Raw genomic sequence first — 16,338 nt, 5'->3', positions numbered from 1 at the left:
CAGCATGAGTGCCCACCGTTGAATGTGTGCCGAGGTGTTGCCGTTTATTGCCTTGCTCTTGGATAGCAGGGATGTGAGGGGTTTGTGGTCGGTTTCTAACGCGAACTTGGCCCCGAAAAGTTATTGGTGCATCTTTTTGACACGTACATGCACACGAGCGCCTCCTTCTCCACCATACCTTAGTGACCTGGAGGCATAAGCAATGGATTGTAATTTACCTGTACCATTGGCATGCTGTAAAACGCACCCGACCCTGTACGCTGACGCATCACATGTAAGAACTAGCTTTTTACCTGGGTCAAAAAAAGTAAAAACACTGTTGGAACATAGAAGGCTGCGTGCCTTATTGAAGACGCGTTCTTGAGCATTCCCCAAAACCAATCACACCCCTTTCTGAGTAGCACGTGGAGAGGCTCCAGTGGCGTGCTCAAGTTCTGCATAAAGTTTCCAAAGTAATTGAGTAGCCCGAGAAAGGCGCGCAGTTCTGAGACATTCTGGGGCCTGGGTGCCAGACGAATTGCTTCGGTTTTGGATTCTGTTGGGGCGGATTCCATCAGCGGCAATCCTTCTGTCCAAAAATTCATCCTCGGGCGCGAGAAACAGACACTTGGATTTCTTAACTCTTAGGCCTACCCGATCCAATCGCTTTAGTACTTCCTCCAAATTGCGGAGATGGGAGTCGGTGTCCCTGCCCGTGATGAGTATATCGTCTTAAAACACAACCGTCCCCGGGATGGACTTGAGCAGACTCTCCATGTTGCGCTGGAATATAGCATCTGCCGACCTGATGCCGAATGGACATCGATTGTACATAAAAAGGCCTCGATGTGTGTTGTTGGTGGTGAGTAGCTTAGACTCTTCGGTCAGTTCTTGCGTCATATACGCAGATGTGAGATCTAGTTTCGATAAAAGTTTTCCTCCAGCCAATGTGGCAAATAGGTCCTCCACTCTGGATGGCGGGTATTGGTCCTGTAGCGAGACTCTGTTTATGGTAGATTTGTAATCCCCACAGATTCGTATGGATCCATCAGGCTTCATGACGGGGACGATGGGACTTGCCCAGTTGCTAAATTCCACGGGTGAGATAATGCCTTCCCGCAGAAGTCTAGTTCATGTTCAATCTTTTCCCTCATCACAAATGGCACAGCTCTAGCCTTGTGATGGGCCGGTCTAGCATCCTGTGTGATGTAGATTTTAACTTTAGCCCCTTTGAAGGTGCCCACACCTGGCTGAAAGAGATGTTCAAATCGACTTAGAACTGTTGAGCAGGAGGCCCGTTCCTCTGACGACATGGTGTGAACATCATCCCATTTCCAATTTAGTTTTGCCAGCCAGCTTCTCCCCAACAGTGCTGGGAGATCTCTGGGGACAATCCACAGGGGAAGTCGGTTCACCGTCCCTTTGTGTGTGACTGAGAGCATGGCGCTGCCAAGGACTGGGATGATTTCTTTGGTATAGGTCCTTAGTTTGGTGTCGACCCTTGTGATTTTTGGTCTGTTGCTTTTGTGCGGCCACAGCTGTTCAAATTGTTGGACGCTCATGAGAGATTGACTCGCTCCCGTGTCCAGTTCCATGTTGACGGGTATCCCGTTGAGTAGGACCCTCATCATTATTGGAGGCATCTTGTTGTAAGAACAGTGGACATTGATCGTGTTGACCCGCTGTACCTCAGTGTCCCCACCGTCTTCTGGTCCGCTTTCCGACCCTTCCGATTCGTATACCAGCCGAGCTGCTGTTTTTCTGCACATACGGGCCAGATGCCCTGTATAGTTGCAGTTTCTGCAAACGTCATGCTGAATTCGACACCCCCTTGATGAGTGCCTTCCCCCACATCTCCAGCACAGATCGCTTCCATTGTTTCCGAAGGTTGAGCTGCGTCTGGCTGATCTCTCTTGAGCTTCTCTCAGTTTGTAGTTGATTGTTCACATTGTGGGTTGATGAGGTGTGAACGGCCGTTCATGTGGCCCTTGATAGCTTCTGGCGCCACTGCCTGCTGTTGAAGGCCTGCTCTCCTGCCTTTGTCTGTGTGTGTGGGTAGTGGCTTGTTTCCCGCTATGAACCCCTTGTTCCGATGTTTCGTTAGTTGTCGTACCCACAGTATAGATCAACCTCGTTTCTTCTTCTCCTGCCAAGAATGTCTGTGAGACCAGTGCTGCTGCCTCTAGGGTCAAGTTCTTGGTCTCTATGAGCTTTCGGAATATGCCTGTGTGGCCTATTCCTTCAATAATAAAGTCTCTCAGTACTTATCTCCTTAGTTCATCGGAGAACTCACATAAACTAGCCAGCCTCCGAAGTTCCGCCACAAAGTCGGGTATGCTCTGGCCCACACACCGTCTGTAGTTGTAGAACCTGTGTCTGGCCATGTGTAGGCTGTTCGCTGGCTTCAGGTGGTCTCTCACCAGTGTGCTCAACTCCTCAAACGACTTGCTTGCTGGTTTCTCGGGTGCCAGCAGATCTTTCATTAAAGCGCATGATTTCGAGCCACAGCTGGTCAAGAGATGGGCTCTTCTCTTGTCTGCCTTATCGTCGCCCAACCAGTCTTTGGTTACAAAGCTTTGCTGGAGCCTTTCTATAAAGTCCTCCCAATTATCTCCAGCATTGTATTTCTCATCTGAGCCATTGGTAGCCATTCTGTGGATTCTTTGATCCCCTAACTCGTCACCACTGTAAAGTCCTGACCCTGTAGTACAGATGCATCTTGAAGTCAAGGTCACTCAGGACCTGCACCTTTATTTCACAGCCCTGAAATGCCTCAATTGCCTGAGACATGCCTTTATATACCTGTGTGGGACAGGTGTGCAGTGTCTCCTGCAAGTGCACCCCTGGTGGTAAGGTATGATTGTGGTTACAGGTCATATCTAGTTACAGTCATGGAAAGCATGGTAAGATACAGTTATATACAGTGGTGTGAGATACAGGATAGTGGTGGAATGTGCCTTCACCTTATGTATGTAGATATTCCCTTCTTCCCCTACGGCTTTCATGATCTTTTCCAGTAGGGGTTTAATTGCCAGGGGTCTCCCATCTGCGGATGTGTATCCGTGGTGGGACCAAATAGCCAGGTACTCCGCACACGAATTGCATGTGAATTGCCTACTCTCCGAGCAAATCGTGTATGGGGTAAGGAATTCTTCGGGGTGTGTGACTACATACACCACCGCAGACAGTTCAGCGTGCTGGGCACTCATAGTACTGGGGAGTTTAATCGCCAGGGCAATGCCTGTCTCGGGGTCATAAACTCCACAGCTTGTGAGTCGTTCACTTGCAGATACCGTGCTTGAACCGTCCACATAGATCTCTCCCAGCCCGAAAGCCTATGTTAATTTCCCATACCCTTTCTACGGAACACCGGTGGGCTGTCCCTGGATAAATCATGTTGGCTGCGAGTCTTGGCTCACAGAGACCCTTTACCCTTAGGTCCAGTTGAGAGAGGAGCAAGGTCCAGCGAGCAATGCTAGCACTGCTCACTGTCCCGTCCATAATTCTCCCGTCCAGGAGCATTTGGGTGGGCGTATGATGGGTAAGGAGAGTGATAGGGGACCCCCCCCTGTGAAGATCAATGATCTTTTCACAGCCCAGTGAGTGGCTCGGAGGTGCCGCTCACAGTTGGAGTATCCCTTCTCCACTTCCGTGAGTATCCTGGAGGAGTAGACCACTGGCCTCAGCTGGCCGTGCCACTCTTGGAACAGTACTGCACTCAGGCTGTTCCCACTGGCTGCTACCTCCAGAAAAAACTCTTTACCCCCATCTATGGTCCTTAGAGCTGGCGCGACCTGCAGGTCTTTCTTGAGTTGGATAAATGCTGCCTCGCAACCTTCGTCCCATTCCCACTCCACTCCCTTGTGAAGGAGTTGAAAGCAGAGGGGCTGCTGTGGCTGCATAATCCTCAATGAAATCTCTGCAGTACCTGGTTAGCCTTACAAAAGATCTTACTCCTGTTACTGTGTTGGGGGCGGGTAACTTCTGCACTGCTTCCCTTCTAGCTTTGTCAATGGCTCTTTCCCCAACGCGCATAGCCAGTCCCAGGAATTTTACTTCCTTCAGGCTGATCTGTGCCTTCTTGGGGTTTACTTTAAATCCCTCTTTTTTCAGCAGCTCCAGCAGCTCAGCCAGCAGTGGGCCATGCTCCTCCCCCTGATCGGTGAACAGGAGCATGTCACCTACATACTGTACTAATTGCTGGGGTCTGCTGAAACTCTTTAAACACTGATGGCTGTTGTGGAAGCCCTGAGGGAGACAGTTCCAAGTATATTGCTGCCCTTTAAAGGTAAAAGCAAACTTGTACTGATCTTCCCTTCTTAAAGGTATGGACCAGAACCCGTTGGAAATATCCAGCACCGTGAAGGTGGCCGCGGAGGCTGGGATAATTCCAATGAGGTCGGCGACAGCAGCAACAGTGGGTGCACAGGCGGGGATGTTACGGTTGAGTACTTGATAGTCCACCTCTGGTCTCCAGGAGTTGTCCGGTTTCTTAACCGGCCACAATGGAGAGTTAACATGGGTAGCTATTGGTCTCAATACCCCCTATTTAACTAAAGAACCCAAGGCTGTTTCTATGTCTGCCTCCACTCCCTGGGGAAGTTGTACTGTTTCTGTGGTCGGGTCATGGGGTCCCCATCTATGCTAACCTCGACCCCATTTATTCTCCCACAGTTGTGTTTGTGAGTGGCAAAAGTTGTAAGGTTTTTCCTCACATATTCTTGATATTCAACAGGGGTGTTACTGACCAGTGATTCAAGGTCGTAACCCTCCTTTGGTTTCATGGTGCACACCGTCCCTTTTCCCTGTTTTCCCGGGATAACCATCACCTCACTCTCCTGTCCCATACAGACTGACCCCCAAAGACAGTGGTTTCTTAAATCCACTAGGATCCCATGGCCTAGGATGAAGTCAGCCCCCAGGATCCCTCTCCCTTCCTGCTCCCACTTCATCAGGACATAAGTCCACTTAGTGTGGAGTGTACCTAAATGAATGGAGAGCGGAATGGAGAATGAGCCAGTCTGTTCAGTGCCTGTGAAACCCACCAAGCTGTAGGGGACCCCGTTAGACAGCGGTGAGGCAGCGGGGTTAGCTGCATAGACAAGGGTGCTTCAGGCACTGCTGTCCAGCAGGTAAGTTCCTTTCACCTTTTCCACTTCCATCTGTACAGTCGGTCTCCTCCACGCATCATACTCGAGGGCACACAGGTGGACTAGTCATGGTTTTGGTTGGGAGGGGGCAGATGGGATTTCGGTACCGGTGGCGGTGGCTACCTTTCCAGGGCCACCTAACATGGCTCGGAGCGCAGTTAAAAAGGTCTCGAATGAGTGGGGAGGGACTGGCTTATCTGTCTCGGTCTTTTGGGCAGGGGCTGGAGAATTCTTTCCTGCGCTATTCTTCCAAGGATTTTTAAAATCCCTTCTCCAGTGCCCACTCTTTTCGCACACAAAGCAGGTACGTTTTGTAACGGAGGAGTTGTCCCCCTCGTGGCGCCATTCCCTCTTGTCTTGGCGAGGTCAGATTTCATGAACCCTTTCCTTTTGTGGGTGCTCTTCTGTCCCTCTGCCATTTCTGTAAGCTAGGGTCAGCTGCCTAAGCACTCCCTCTTCTGTGACTTGGGGATCTCTGGGGCCGAACCAGGCCTCAGCCTTGGTTTTTATTTTGGGTAAACTGTTAGTTACTAGGCTTCGGAGCCAGTGTGCTAATTCGTCCGGGTTTAAGTGATCTCTGTCTATGTCCCCACTACAGGTGCTTTTGTACACCGGCCACAGTCGGTCTGCGAAAGCCTGTGGGGTTTCTCCTGTGAGCTGCACCGTTTACTCTAGAGAAGGGACTCCCGTCATTGCAGCCCATAGCTTCTAAAATGTCCTTTTGGATGGCAGCAAGTGTTTTCTGTCCTATTTTGCTCTCAGTAGAGAGGGACTGGTACAGTTTGCTGTCTAGAGATAGGAGAAGCACCTTTGCCATTTCTGCATCATCGCACCCATTAATATCCCTGCCTATTCCATTTCCACAAAGCGAACCGAGGGGTTTCCCTTTGGAGTTAGCTTTCCCAGGTGGCTTATCATAGCCCTAAGCTGGTGGGGAGTGTGGGGGACCACAAACTGACTTTCCAGGGGCCCTGGACCCCCGTTAAGGGTGGGCAGGCCAAACTTCTGTTGCCGGACTGGGCACATTGGCCCTAGTTCTGGCTCTCCCTGTTCTGGCTCGCCTCCCTCTCTTCCCTGCGGCCAAGCCGAGCTGAAACTCGGTGCTACAGGTAGTGGTGGTTCACTATCCCTGTCCGTCCTGCAACTGATTTGCCCCTCCTGCTGCTGAACCGGTGTAGTCACCAATGCCACAGGTAGTGGCCAGGTAGTTTCTTCCTTCTCTTCCAGGTTTACCTGGGGCATACCCGGGCTTATTAGGCGTACCATGCCTTTTGACTTGGACAAAGCAACGTTTAAACGTTTAATTTGTTGCTGGCAGGGACCGTGGTCTCCCGATTCAAACCCATTAGTGCTAGCTACTTTATACGCTGCTTGCACACCTTTTATTCTTTCCTGAAGCTCTTTTACTTGTAGGGTGAGGTGAGTGCTTTCCTCCCTCAGTGACTTTTCATTACTTTTGGCCTCGGTAACCTGACATTGAAAATAGTCCTGACTGTTTTTAAACCTTTCCATTATTTGGGTCCTTTCCTGTTTTAGCTTACGGAGTTTTCCTGATAATCTTTCTTCTGACATTCTACCTTTCCTGGTAGTCCTCTGCGCATTCCCATAACTCTGCCTGCGATGTTTCATTCATTCTGTCTAGATGTTGGACCTGTCGCTGTAGACAGACCAATCAAATTGTTTTCTCTACTGCTTTGTGATCTTTACTTGCTGTCCACTGGGCTGCAGCATCAGCCGGATGCTCAGCGTGCAATAGACTAAGCACCCATTCCTTAGTTGCATTCACTTTCTTATACACATAGGAGGAGAAATCCTCTCTTCCATTTTGGTTCTTTGCCCCAAACCAGCACTCTCGACATCACACCCCATGTACAAGAGTCGTGTCACGGTCACCATTTTGTAAGGGGGCGGGGGATGTTGTGGGTCTCTATGAGGGGGTCAGGTTCCCTTCTGACCAACTTGAGCGGTTTCGAATCGCTCCCCCTCCCTTGGGTTCTGTACTCTGGATTTATTTGGAGGGGTGGTGACAAAGGTTTGATGCAAAGAACTTTGGTTTTATTACAGTCAAAGTAATACAGGCGTATTACTCTAGTAAGAAAATACACGGTCAAACTTACAATCACTCTAATAAAGAACAATACAAGGAAAGATACAAGGTCAAACTTATAATCACTCTAATAAAGTACCATACACTACACATTCAAAGGGGGTTACAGTAAAATTATACCCCCACCTCCCAATACCTAATTCTAGCTAGGTTAGACTCCAGGGCAGGCAGGGACTTATGCTTGCCAATCCTTTTGATAGTTAATGGTAGATGGTGATGTTCTTCCTTCCTTCAGGACTTCAAGACTTCGAGGCTAGAGAGTCTCTTCCCTCTCTCTTCTCTCTCTCCTCTCTCTCTTGTCTCTCCTCTCTTCTCCCTCTCTCTCTTCTCTCCAACCTCTGTTGAAAACAGTGGCCAGTTATACGATTTCAGTGTTCTAATCTTGCCTCCCAATCTGTTCACAATCCTTTGTATAATTTTGGTGGGTTTGGTTCTTCTTTGTAATATTTTGTCAGGCTCATTAAAATTGATATGTCTTGGGTGGGTTGATGTTCGAAAACTGTTTCCTGATGGAAATATTAGTTTGGTAATTGCAATGTCCTTTTGTGCTTAGTCTTTCGCATACAGGCTGGATTGGGCCTCTTTGTGATGTATATGCTGAAATGGTTTGTCCAGACCCATGTTGATGGGGAGCTATCTCTGGATGATACTGTGATGGTAATGTCTCTTGTGGCGAAGGATTTTCAAATCCTCATTCTCCCAGACAGGTTAACTCAGTCCTCACACCCAAATAGTTCCAATAATCAAATGGGCTTCTTTTGCTCCCTAGGTCCGCCCACAGGCTTGAATTTGTCTTGTAAAAGTTCAGAATTCTATTAAAGTTCGTAGTTTCTTCCATAAGCACTTTTGAGTTCCAAACTTTTCGGTAGATAGTCCCAAATTAAATTTCCTTTTAAATGAGTCCAAACACAGGGGGGGTTTCTTGTGAATTTTGCTCTCTGCAGTGGTCACAGTCTCAGGATAAGGGGTCGACCATTTAAGATTGAGATGTGGAGGAATTTCTTCCGAGGGTTGTGAATCTTTGGAATTCTCTGCCCCAGAGGGCTGTGGATGCTGAGTCTGAGTATATTCAAGACTGAGATCGATAGATTTTTGTCAAGGGATATCAGGATCGGGTGGGAAGGTGGAGTTGACGATGATCAGCCTTGATCTTATTGAATGGCGGAGCAGGCTCGAGGGGCCGAATGGACCACTCCTGCTCTTATTTCCTTATGTCAGCTGTGGCTCAGTGGGTAGCACATTCACCTCTGAGTCAGAAGATTGTGGGTTCCAAGTCCCACTCCCGGAGAACTTGAGCACTTAAATCCAGGCTGACACTCCAGTGCAGTGCTGAGGGAGTGCTGCACTGTCGGAAGTGCCATCTTTCAGATGAGACGTTAAACTGAGCCAATTTGCACATAGAAACATAGAAACATAGAAAATAGGTGCAGGAGCAGGCCATTCAGCCCTTCTAGCCTGCACCGCCATTCAATGAGTTCATGGCTGAACATGAAACTTCAGTACCCACTTCCTGCTTTCACGCCATACCCCTTGATCCCCCGAGTAGTAAGGACTTCATCTAACTCCCTTTTGAATATATTTAGTGAATTGGCCTCAACTACTTTCTGTGGTAGAGAATTCCACAGGTTCACCACTCTCTGGGTGAAGAAGTTTCTCCTTATCTCGGTCCTAAATGGCTTACCCCTTATCCTTAGACTGTGACCCCTGGTTCTGGACTTCCCCAACATTGGGAACATTCTTCCTGCATCCAACCTGTCCAAACCCGTCAGAATTTTAAACGTTTCTATGAGGTCCCCTCTCACTCTTCTGAACTCCAGTGAATACAAGCCCAGTTGATCCAGTCTTTCTTGATAGGTCAGTCCCATCATCCCGGGAATCAGTCTGGTGAATCTTCGCTGCACTCCCTCAATAGCAAGAATGTCCTTCCTCAAGTTAGGAGACCAAAAATGTACACAATACTCCAGGTGTGGCCTCACCAAGGCCCTGTACAACTGTAGCAACACCTCCCTGCCCCTGTACTCAAATCCCCTCGCTATGAAGGCCAACATGCCATTTGCTTTCTTAACCGCCTGCTGTACCTGCATGCCAACCTTCAATGACTGATGTACCATGACACCCAGGTCTCGTTGCACCTCCCCTTTTCCAAATCTGTCACCATTCAGATAATAGTCTGTCTCTCTGTTTTTACCACCAAAGTGGATAACCTCACATTTATCCACATTATACTTCATCTGCCACGCATTTGCCCACTCACCTAACCTATCCAAGTCACTCTGTAGCCTCATAGCATCCTCCTTGCAGCTCACACTGCCACCCAACTTAGTGTCATCCGCAAATTTGGAGATACTACATTTAATCCCCTTGTCTAAATCATTAATGTACAATGTAAACAGCTGGGGCCCCAGCACAGAACCCTGCGGTACCCCACTAGTCACTGCCTGCCATTCCGAAAAGTACCCATTTACTCCTACTCTTTGCTTCCTGTCTGACAACCAGTTCTCAATCCACGTCAGCACACTACCCCCAATCCCATGTGCTTTAACTTTGCACATTAATCTCCTGTGTGGGACCTTGTCGAAAGCCTTCTGAAAGTCCAAATATACCACATCAACTGGTACTCCTTTGTCCACTTTATTGGAAACATCCTCAAAAAATTCCAGAAGATTTGTCAAGCATGATCTCCCTTTCACAAATCCATGCTGACTTGGACCTATCATGTCACCATTTTCCAAATGCGCTGCTATGACATCCTTAATAATTGATTCCATCATTTTACCCACTACTGAGGCTGACCGGTCTATAATTCCCTGCTTTCTCTCTCCCTCCTTTTTTAAAAAGTGGGGTTACATTGACTACCCTCCACTCGATAGGAACTGATCCAGAGTCAATGGAATGTTGGAAAATGACTGTCAATGCATCCGCTATTTCCAAGGCCACCTCCTTAAGTACTCTGGGATGCAGTCCATCAGGCCCTGGGGATTTATCGGCCTTCAATCCCATCAATTTCCCCAACACAATTTCCCGACTAATAAAGATTTCCCTCAGTTCCTCCTCCTTAATAGACCCTCTGACCACTTTTATATCCGGAAGGTTGTTTGTGTCCTCCTTAGTGAATACTGAACCAAAGTACTTGTTCAATTGGTCTGCCATTTCTTTGTTCCCCGTTATGACTTCCCCTGATTCTGACTGCAGGGGACCTACGTTTGTCTTTACTAACCTTTTTCTCTTTACATACCTATAGAAACTTTTGCAATCCGCCTTAATGTTCCCTGCAAGCTTCTTCTCGTACTCCATTTTCCCTGCCCTAATCAAACCCTTTGTACTCCTCTGCTGAGTTCTAAATTTCTCCCAGTCCCCAGGTTCGCTGCTATTTCTGGCCAATTTGTATGCCATTTCCTTGGCTTTAATACTATCGCTGATTTCCCTAGATAGCCACGGTTGAGCCACCTTCCCTTTTTTATTTTTACGCCAGACAGGAATGTACAATTGTTGTAATTCATCCATGCGGTCTCTAAATGTCTGCCATTGCCCATCCACAGTCAACCCCTTAAGTATCATTAGCCAATCTATCTTAGCCAATTCATGCCTCATACCTTCAAAGTTACCCTTCTTTAAGTTCTGGACCATGGTCTCTGAATTAACTGTTTCATTCTCCATCCTAATGCAGAATTCCACCATATTATGGTCACTCTTCCCCAAGGGGCCTCGCACAATGAGATTGCTAATTAATCCTCTCTCATTACACAACACCCAGTCTAAGATGGCCTCCCCCCTAGTTGGTTCCTCGACATATTGGTCTAGAAAACCATCCCTTATGCATTCCAGGAAATCCTCCTCCACCGTATTGCTTCCAGTTTGGCTAGCCCAATCTATGTGCATATTAAAGTCACCCATTATAACTGCTGCACCTTTATTGCATGCACTCCTAATTTCCTGTTTGATGCCCTCCCCAACATCACTACTACTGTTTGGAGGTCTGTACACAACTCCCACTAACGTTTTTTGCCCTTTAGTGTTCTGCAGCTCTACCCATATAGATTCCACATCATCCAAGCTAATGTCTTTCCTAACTATTGCATTAATCTCCTCTTTAACCAGCAATGCTACCCCACCTCCTTTTCCTTTTATTCTATCCTTCCTGAATGTTGAATACCCCTGGATGTTGAGTTCCCAGCCCTGATCATCCTGGAGCCACGTCTCCGTAATCCCAATCACATCATATTTGTTAACATCTATTTGCACAGTTAATTCATCCACCTTATTGCGGATACTCCTTGCATTAAGACACAAAGCCTTCAGGCTTGCTTTTTTAACACCCTTTGTCCTTCTAGAATTTTGCTGTACAGTGGCCCTTTTTGTTCTTTGCCTTGGGTTTCTCTGCCCTCCACTTTTCCTCATCTCCTTTCTGTCTTTTGCTTTTGCCTCATTTTTGTCTCCCTCTGTCTCCCTGTATAGGTTCCCATCCCCCTGCAATATTAGTTTAACTCCTCCCCAACAGCACTAGCAAACACTCCCCCTAGGACATTGGTTCCGGACCTGCCCAGGTGCAGACCGTCCGGTTTGTACTGGTCCCACCTCCCCCAGAACCGGTTCCAATGCCCCAAGAATTTGAATGCACACAAGCAAACTCCCTCAAACAGCAATATGCTACTGACCAATAATCTGTTTTTTTTGTTATGTTGATTGAGGGATAAATATTGGGCAGGACACCAGGGATAACTGCCCTGCTCTTCTTCAAAATAGCGCCATGGAACCTGAGAGAGCAGACGGAACCTCGATTTAACGTCTCATCCGAAAGACAGCCCCTCTGACGGTGCAGCATTCCCTCAGCACTGCACTGGGAGTTTCAGCCTGGAATTTTTTTGTGCATACGTCCCTGGAGTGGGACTTGAACCCACAACCTTCTGACTCGGAGGCGAGAGTGATACCCACTGAGCCACAGCTGACGTGTCAGAAGACCCTTATTTATTAATTGACTTTGTGTCATCGAGGATTTTCTCAAAGCAACATCTCATTTCAGTGCTGCGCACATAAAATTGGTGAATTATTTCAGCTTAGTGAATATTTTCAATGCCAGCTGTTCAGAGCACATCTGTAAATGCAAAAAAACATGTACTTTCCTGAAAGTAGTTACACTTCTGTATCTTTTTGATTGGGGCTCTCACACAATCATGCTGCACACACCCTACTGAAAACATCTTTGCCAGTTATGGAGATTTGAAGTAACTGAGAGCATGAAGTTCAAAGAAAGCCCGACTGTATGGACCGAACTGTACTCTATGATGAACCACTTCAGATTCTGATGGTTTACACTAAATTTATAAATATAGTAATAGGAGGATGATCTTTGTAGCACCGAGGCTATCTGTAACCTCTAGCTTTTCTTTAGAACAGTAATCAACAATATAGACACCTTATCAGTGTGATGGTGTCGGGTGCAACCTTTCGCAATCGGCAGACAAAACCCTTCTCTGTTTAACACACACTCCTCTCTCACACATACATTCTCACACATGCTCTCGCACACACTTCCATACACACACTTTCACACATTCTCTTACACACACTCTCTCACACACACACTCTCACATACACTCTCACACACACTCTTTCATATAGTGTCTCTCACACATACATTCTCACATGCACTCTCACACACTCTCTCACAAATACATGGATAGTGGATTGGCTAACTAACATAAAACAGAGAGTTGTGATAAATGAGTCATTTTCCGGTTGGCAAACCGTAACTAGTGGGGTGCCACAGAGAACGGTGCTGGGACCTCAACTATTCACAATCTATATTAATGACTTGGACGAAGGGACCGATTGTAATGTAGCCAAGTTTGCTGATGATACAAAGATAGGTAGGAAAGCAACTTGTGAGGAGGACACAAAAAATCTGCAAAGTGATATAGACAGACTAAGTGAGTGGGCAAACATTTGGCAGATGGAGTATAATGTGGGGAAGTGTGAAGTTATCCACTTTGGTAGGAAAAATAAAAAATCAAATTATTATTTAAATGGAGAGAAATTACAAAATGCTGCAGTGCAGAGGGACCTGGGGGTCCTTGTGTATGAAACACAAAAATTTAGTATGCAGGTACAGCAAGTAATCAGGAAGACAAATGGAATGTTGGCCTTTAAAATAAAGGGGATGGAGTATAAAAGCAGGGAAGTCCTGCTACAACTGTACCGGGTATTGGTGAGGCCATACCTGGGGTACTGCGTACAGTTTTGGTCTCCTTATGAAGAAAGGTTGAACAGTTTGGGCCTATACTCATTGGAGTATAGAAGAATGAGAAGTGATCTTATTGAAACATATAAGGTACTGAGGGGGTTCGACAAGGTAGATGCAGAGAGGATTTTTCCCTTCGTGGGAGAATCTAGAACTAGGGGGCATAGTTTCAGAATAAAGGCTCGCCCATTTAGAACTAAGATGAGGAGAAATTTCTTCTCTCAGAGGGTCGTAAATCTGTGGCATTCTCTGCCTAGAGAGCTGTGGATGCTGGGTCGTTGAATATATTTCATCATCATCATCATAGGCCATCCCTCGGGATTGGGGAGGACTTGCTTCCACTCCTAAAGTGAGTCCTTTGGTGGCTGAACAGTCCAATGCGAGAGCCACAGACCCTGCCACAGGTGGGACACACCTTCGTCGGGGGAAGGGGGTGGTGGGACTGATTTGCCGCACACTCCTGCTGCTGCCTGCACCTGACCTCTTCACGCTCGTGGTGTTGAGATTCGAAGAGCTTAATGCCCTCCCGGATGCACTTTCTCCACCTAGGGCGGTCTTCGGCCAGGGACTCCCAGGTGTCAGTGATGATGTCGCACTTTACCAGGGAGGCTTTGAGGGTGTCCTTGTAACATTTCTGCTGCCCACCTTTGGCTCGTTTGCCATGAAGGAGCTCTACATAGAGCAATTGCTTAGGGAGCCTCGTGTCTGGCATGCGAACTATGTGGCCTGCCCAGCAAAGCTGATCGAGTGTGGTCAGTGCTTCAATGCTGGGGATGTTAGCCTGGGCGAGGACACTGATGTTGATGCGCCTGTCCTCCCAGGGGATTTGCAGGATCTTGCAGAGACATCGTTGGTGATATATCTCCAGCGACTTGAGGTGTCTTTTGTACATCATCCATGCCTCTGATCCATACAAGAGGGCGGGTATTACTACAGCCCTGTAGACCATGAGCTTGGTGGCAGATTTGAGGGCCTGGTCTTCGAACACTCTTTTCCTCAGGTGGCCAAAGGCTGCACTGGCACACTGAAGGCGGTGTTGAATCTCCGCATCAATGTCTGTCTTTGTTGATAAAAGGCTCCCAAGGTAAGGTGGAGATAGACAGATTTTTGAGCAATAAGGGAGTGAAGGGTTATGGGGAGCGGGTAGGAAAGTGGAGCTGAGCCCAAGATCAGATCAGACATAATCGTATTAAATGGCGGAGTAGGCTCGAGGGGCCAAATGGCCTACTCCTGCTCCTATTTCTTATGTTCTTATGTACATTCTCACACATACTCTCACATACGCTCTCACACACATTCTTTCACACACTCTCTCTCATACATACATTCTCACATGCACTTTCACACTCTGTCTCTCTCTCACACTCTCTCACACTCTCCCACACACATTCCCACACACTCTTTCGCACACTGTCACACACTTTCTCTTTCTCACACTCTCACACATACTTTTTCACACATTCTCACACACTTTCTTTCTCTTACACACACTCTCACACTCACTCTCACAAACTCTCCCTCTCTGTCTCTCATACATACTCTCACACACACTCTCTCCCATTCTTTCTCACACACATTCTCGCACACACTCTCTCTCACAGACACTTTGTTACACACACACGCAAGTTTTTTCTCACACACTCACACATATATTCTCTCACACACACATCATTCTCACTGGCGTATTCTATCACACGGACACTTATGCTCGCTCTCACAGACTCTAGCACACTCACACACACTCTCGCACACATGCACACACATATCATACTCACACACTCACTGCCATATTCTGTCACACTCACAATTATGCTCACTCTCACAGACTCTCTCACACATACTTTCACACACTCTCAATTTCTCTCATCCACTCTCTCACACACGCTATCATATTCTCCCAGACATTCTCAATAAAAGTCGACACAGACTTTTTCCCTTCGTCCCTTTTTGCGCCAACACTAACAAACTGAGAACTACACCCCTCGGGGCAGAAGAGTGCATTTGCATCAACTTCTCTATTATTACAGTCAAGGTCCTTTGGAGATCTGATAACATCGAAACCTCCTCCGAATCAGCAGTTTCTCTGCCAAGTTAGCATTAATCTTAAGACACCTCCAGTGTATGAGCAATTTATAAATGGCTCGATCGACGCAGCCTGGAAAGCTGTAATCAGTAAAATGGTAACCATGGCTGTCTTTTAATTTCAGAATTGAACAAAAGACTGAGACTGCAGCGCAAGCACTGGCTGCAGAAAGAAAAGGTGCTCTCTGATCTCAATAAAATGAAACACAAAATGCGTCAACTTCAAGGTAATGAAGCAGAGAAGGATGTTGCAGACTAAGAAAGAAAGACATGCATATATATAGCGCCTTTCATGACCACCGGACATCTCAACGTACTTTACAGCCAATGAAGTACTTTTTGAAGTATAGTCACTGTTGTAATGTGGGAAGCCAACTTACACACAGCAAGATCCCACAAACAGATAATGACCAGATAACCTTTTTTTTGGTGATGTTGATTTAGGGATAAATATTGGCCCAGGACACCAGGGATAACCCCCCTGCTCATCTTTGAAATAGTGCCATGGGATCTTTTACATTCACCTGAGCAGGCTGATGGAGCCTGAGTTTAACGTCTCATCCGAAAGACAGCACCTCCGACAGTATAGCGCTCCCTCAGCACTGCACTGGAGTGTCAGCCTAGAATTTTGTGATCAAATCTCTGGAGTGGGACCTGAACCTACAATCTGCTGACACAGAGGCAAATGTGCTACCCACTGCGCTAGAGCTGACACAGCTGACTAAAGTTCAGCTCTATTAGATTATTGATTTCCTGAGTCCCATTCACTGACGCGATTGTGG

At 47.2% G+C, this 16,338-nt stretch overlaps 1 protein-coding gene across 6 annotated transcripts in view; it reads left to right on the top strand.

Moving 5' to 3' along the window:
- Positions 1-16,338, top strand: part of LOC139280046 (doublecortin domain-containing protein 1-like) — a 761,217-nt gene that overhangs the window by 686,154 nt on the left and 58,725 nt on the right. For all 6 annotated transcript variants that reach the window (XM_070899504.1, XM_070899503.1, XM_070899506.1 and 3 more), the window contains one exon: positions 15,682-15,783. In XM_070899504.1, the coding sequence (XP_070755605.1) occupies positions 15,682-15,783 (102 nt within the window). The remainder of the gene's footprint in view (positions 1-15,681; positions 15,784-16,338) is intronic.

Source organism: Pristiophorus japonicus, chromosome 14 (genome assembly GCF_044704955.1).
Source record: "Pristiophorus japonicus isolate sPriJap1 chromosome 14, sPriJap1.hap1, whole genome shotgun sequence".
In the NCBI taxonomy this organism is placed as follows: domain Eukaryota; kingdom Metazoa; phylum Chordata; class Chondrichthyes; family Pristiophoridae; genus Pristiophorus; species Pristiophorus japonicus.
This window is presented reverse-complemented; position numbering and strand designations above follow the sequence as displayed.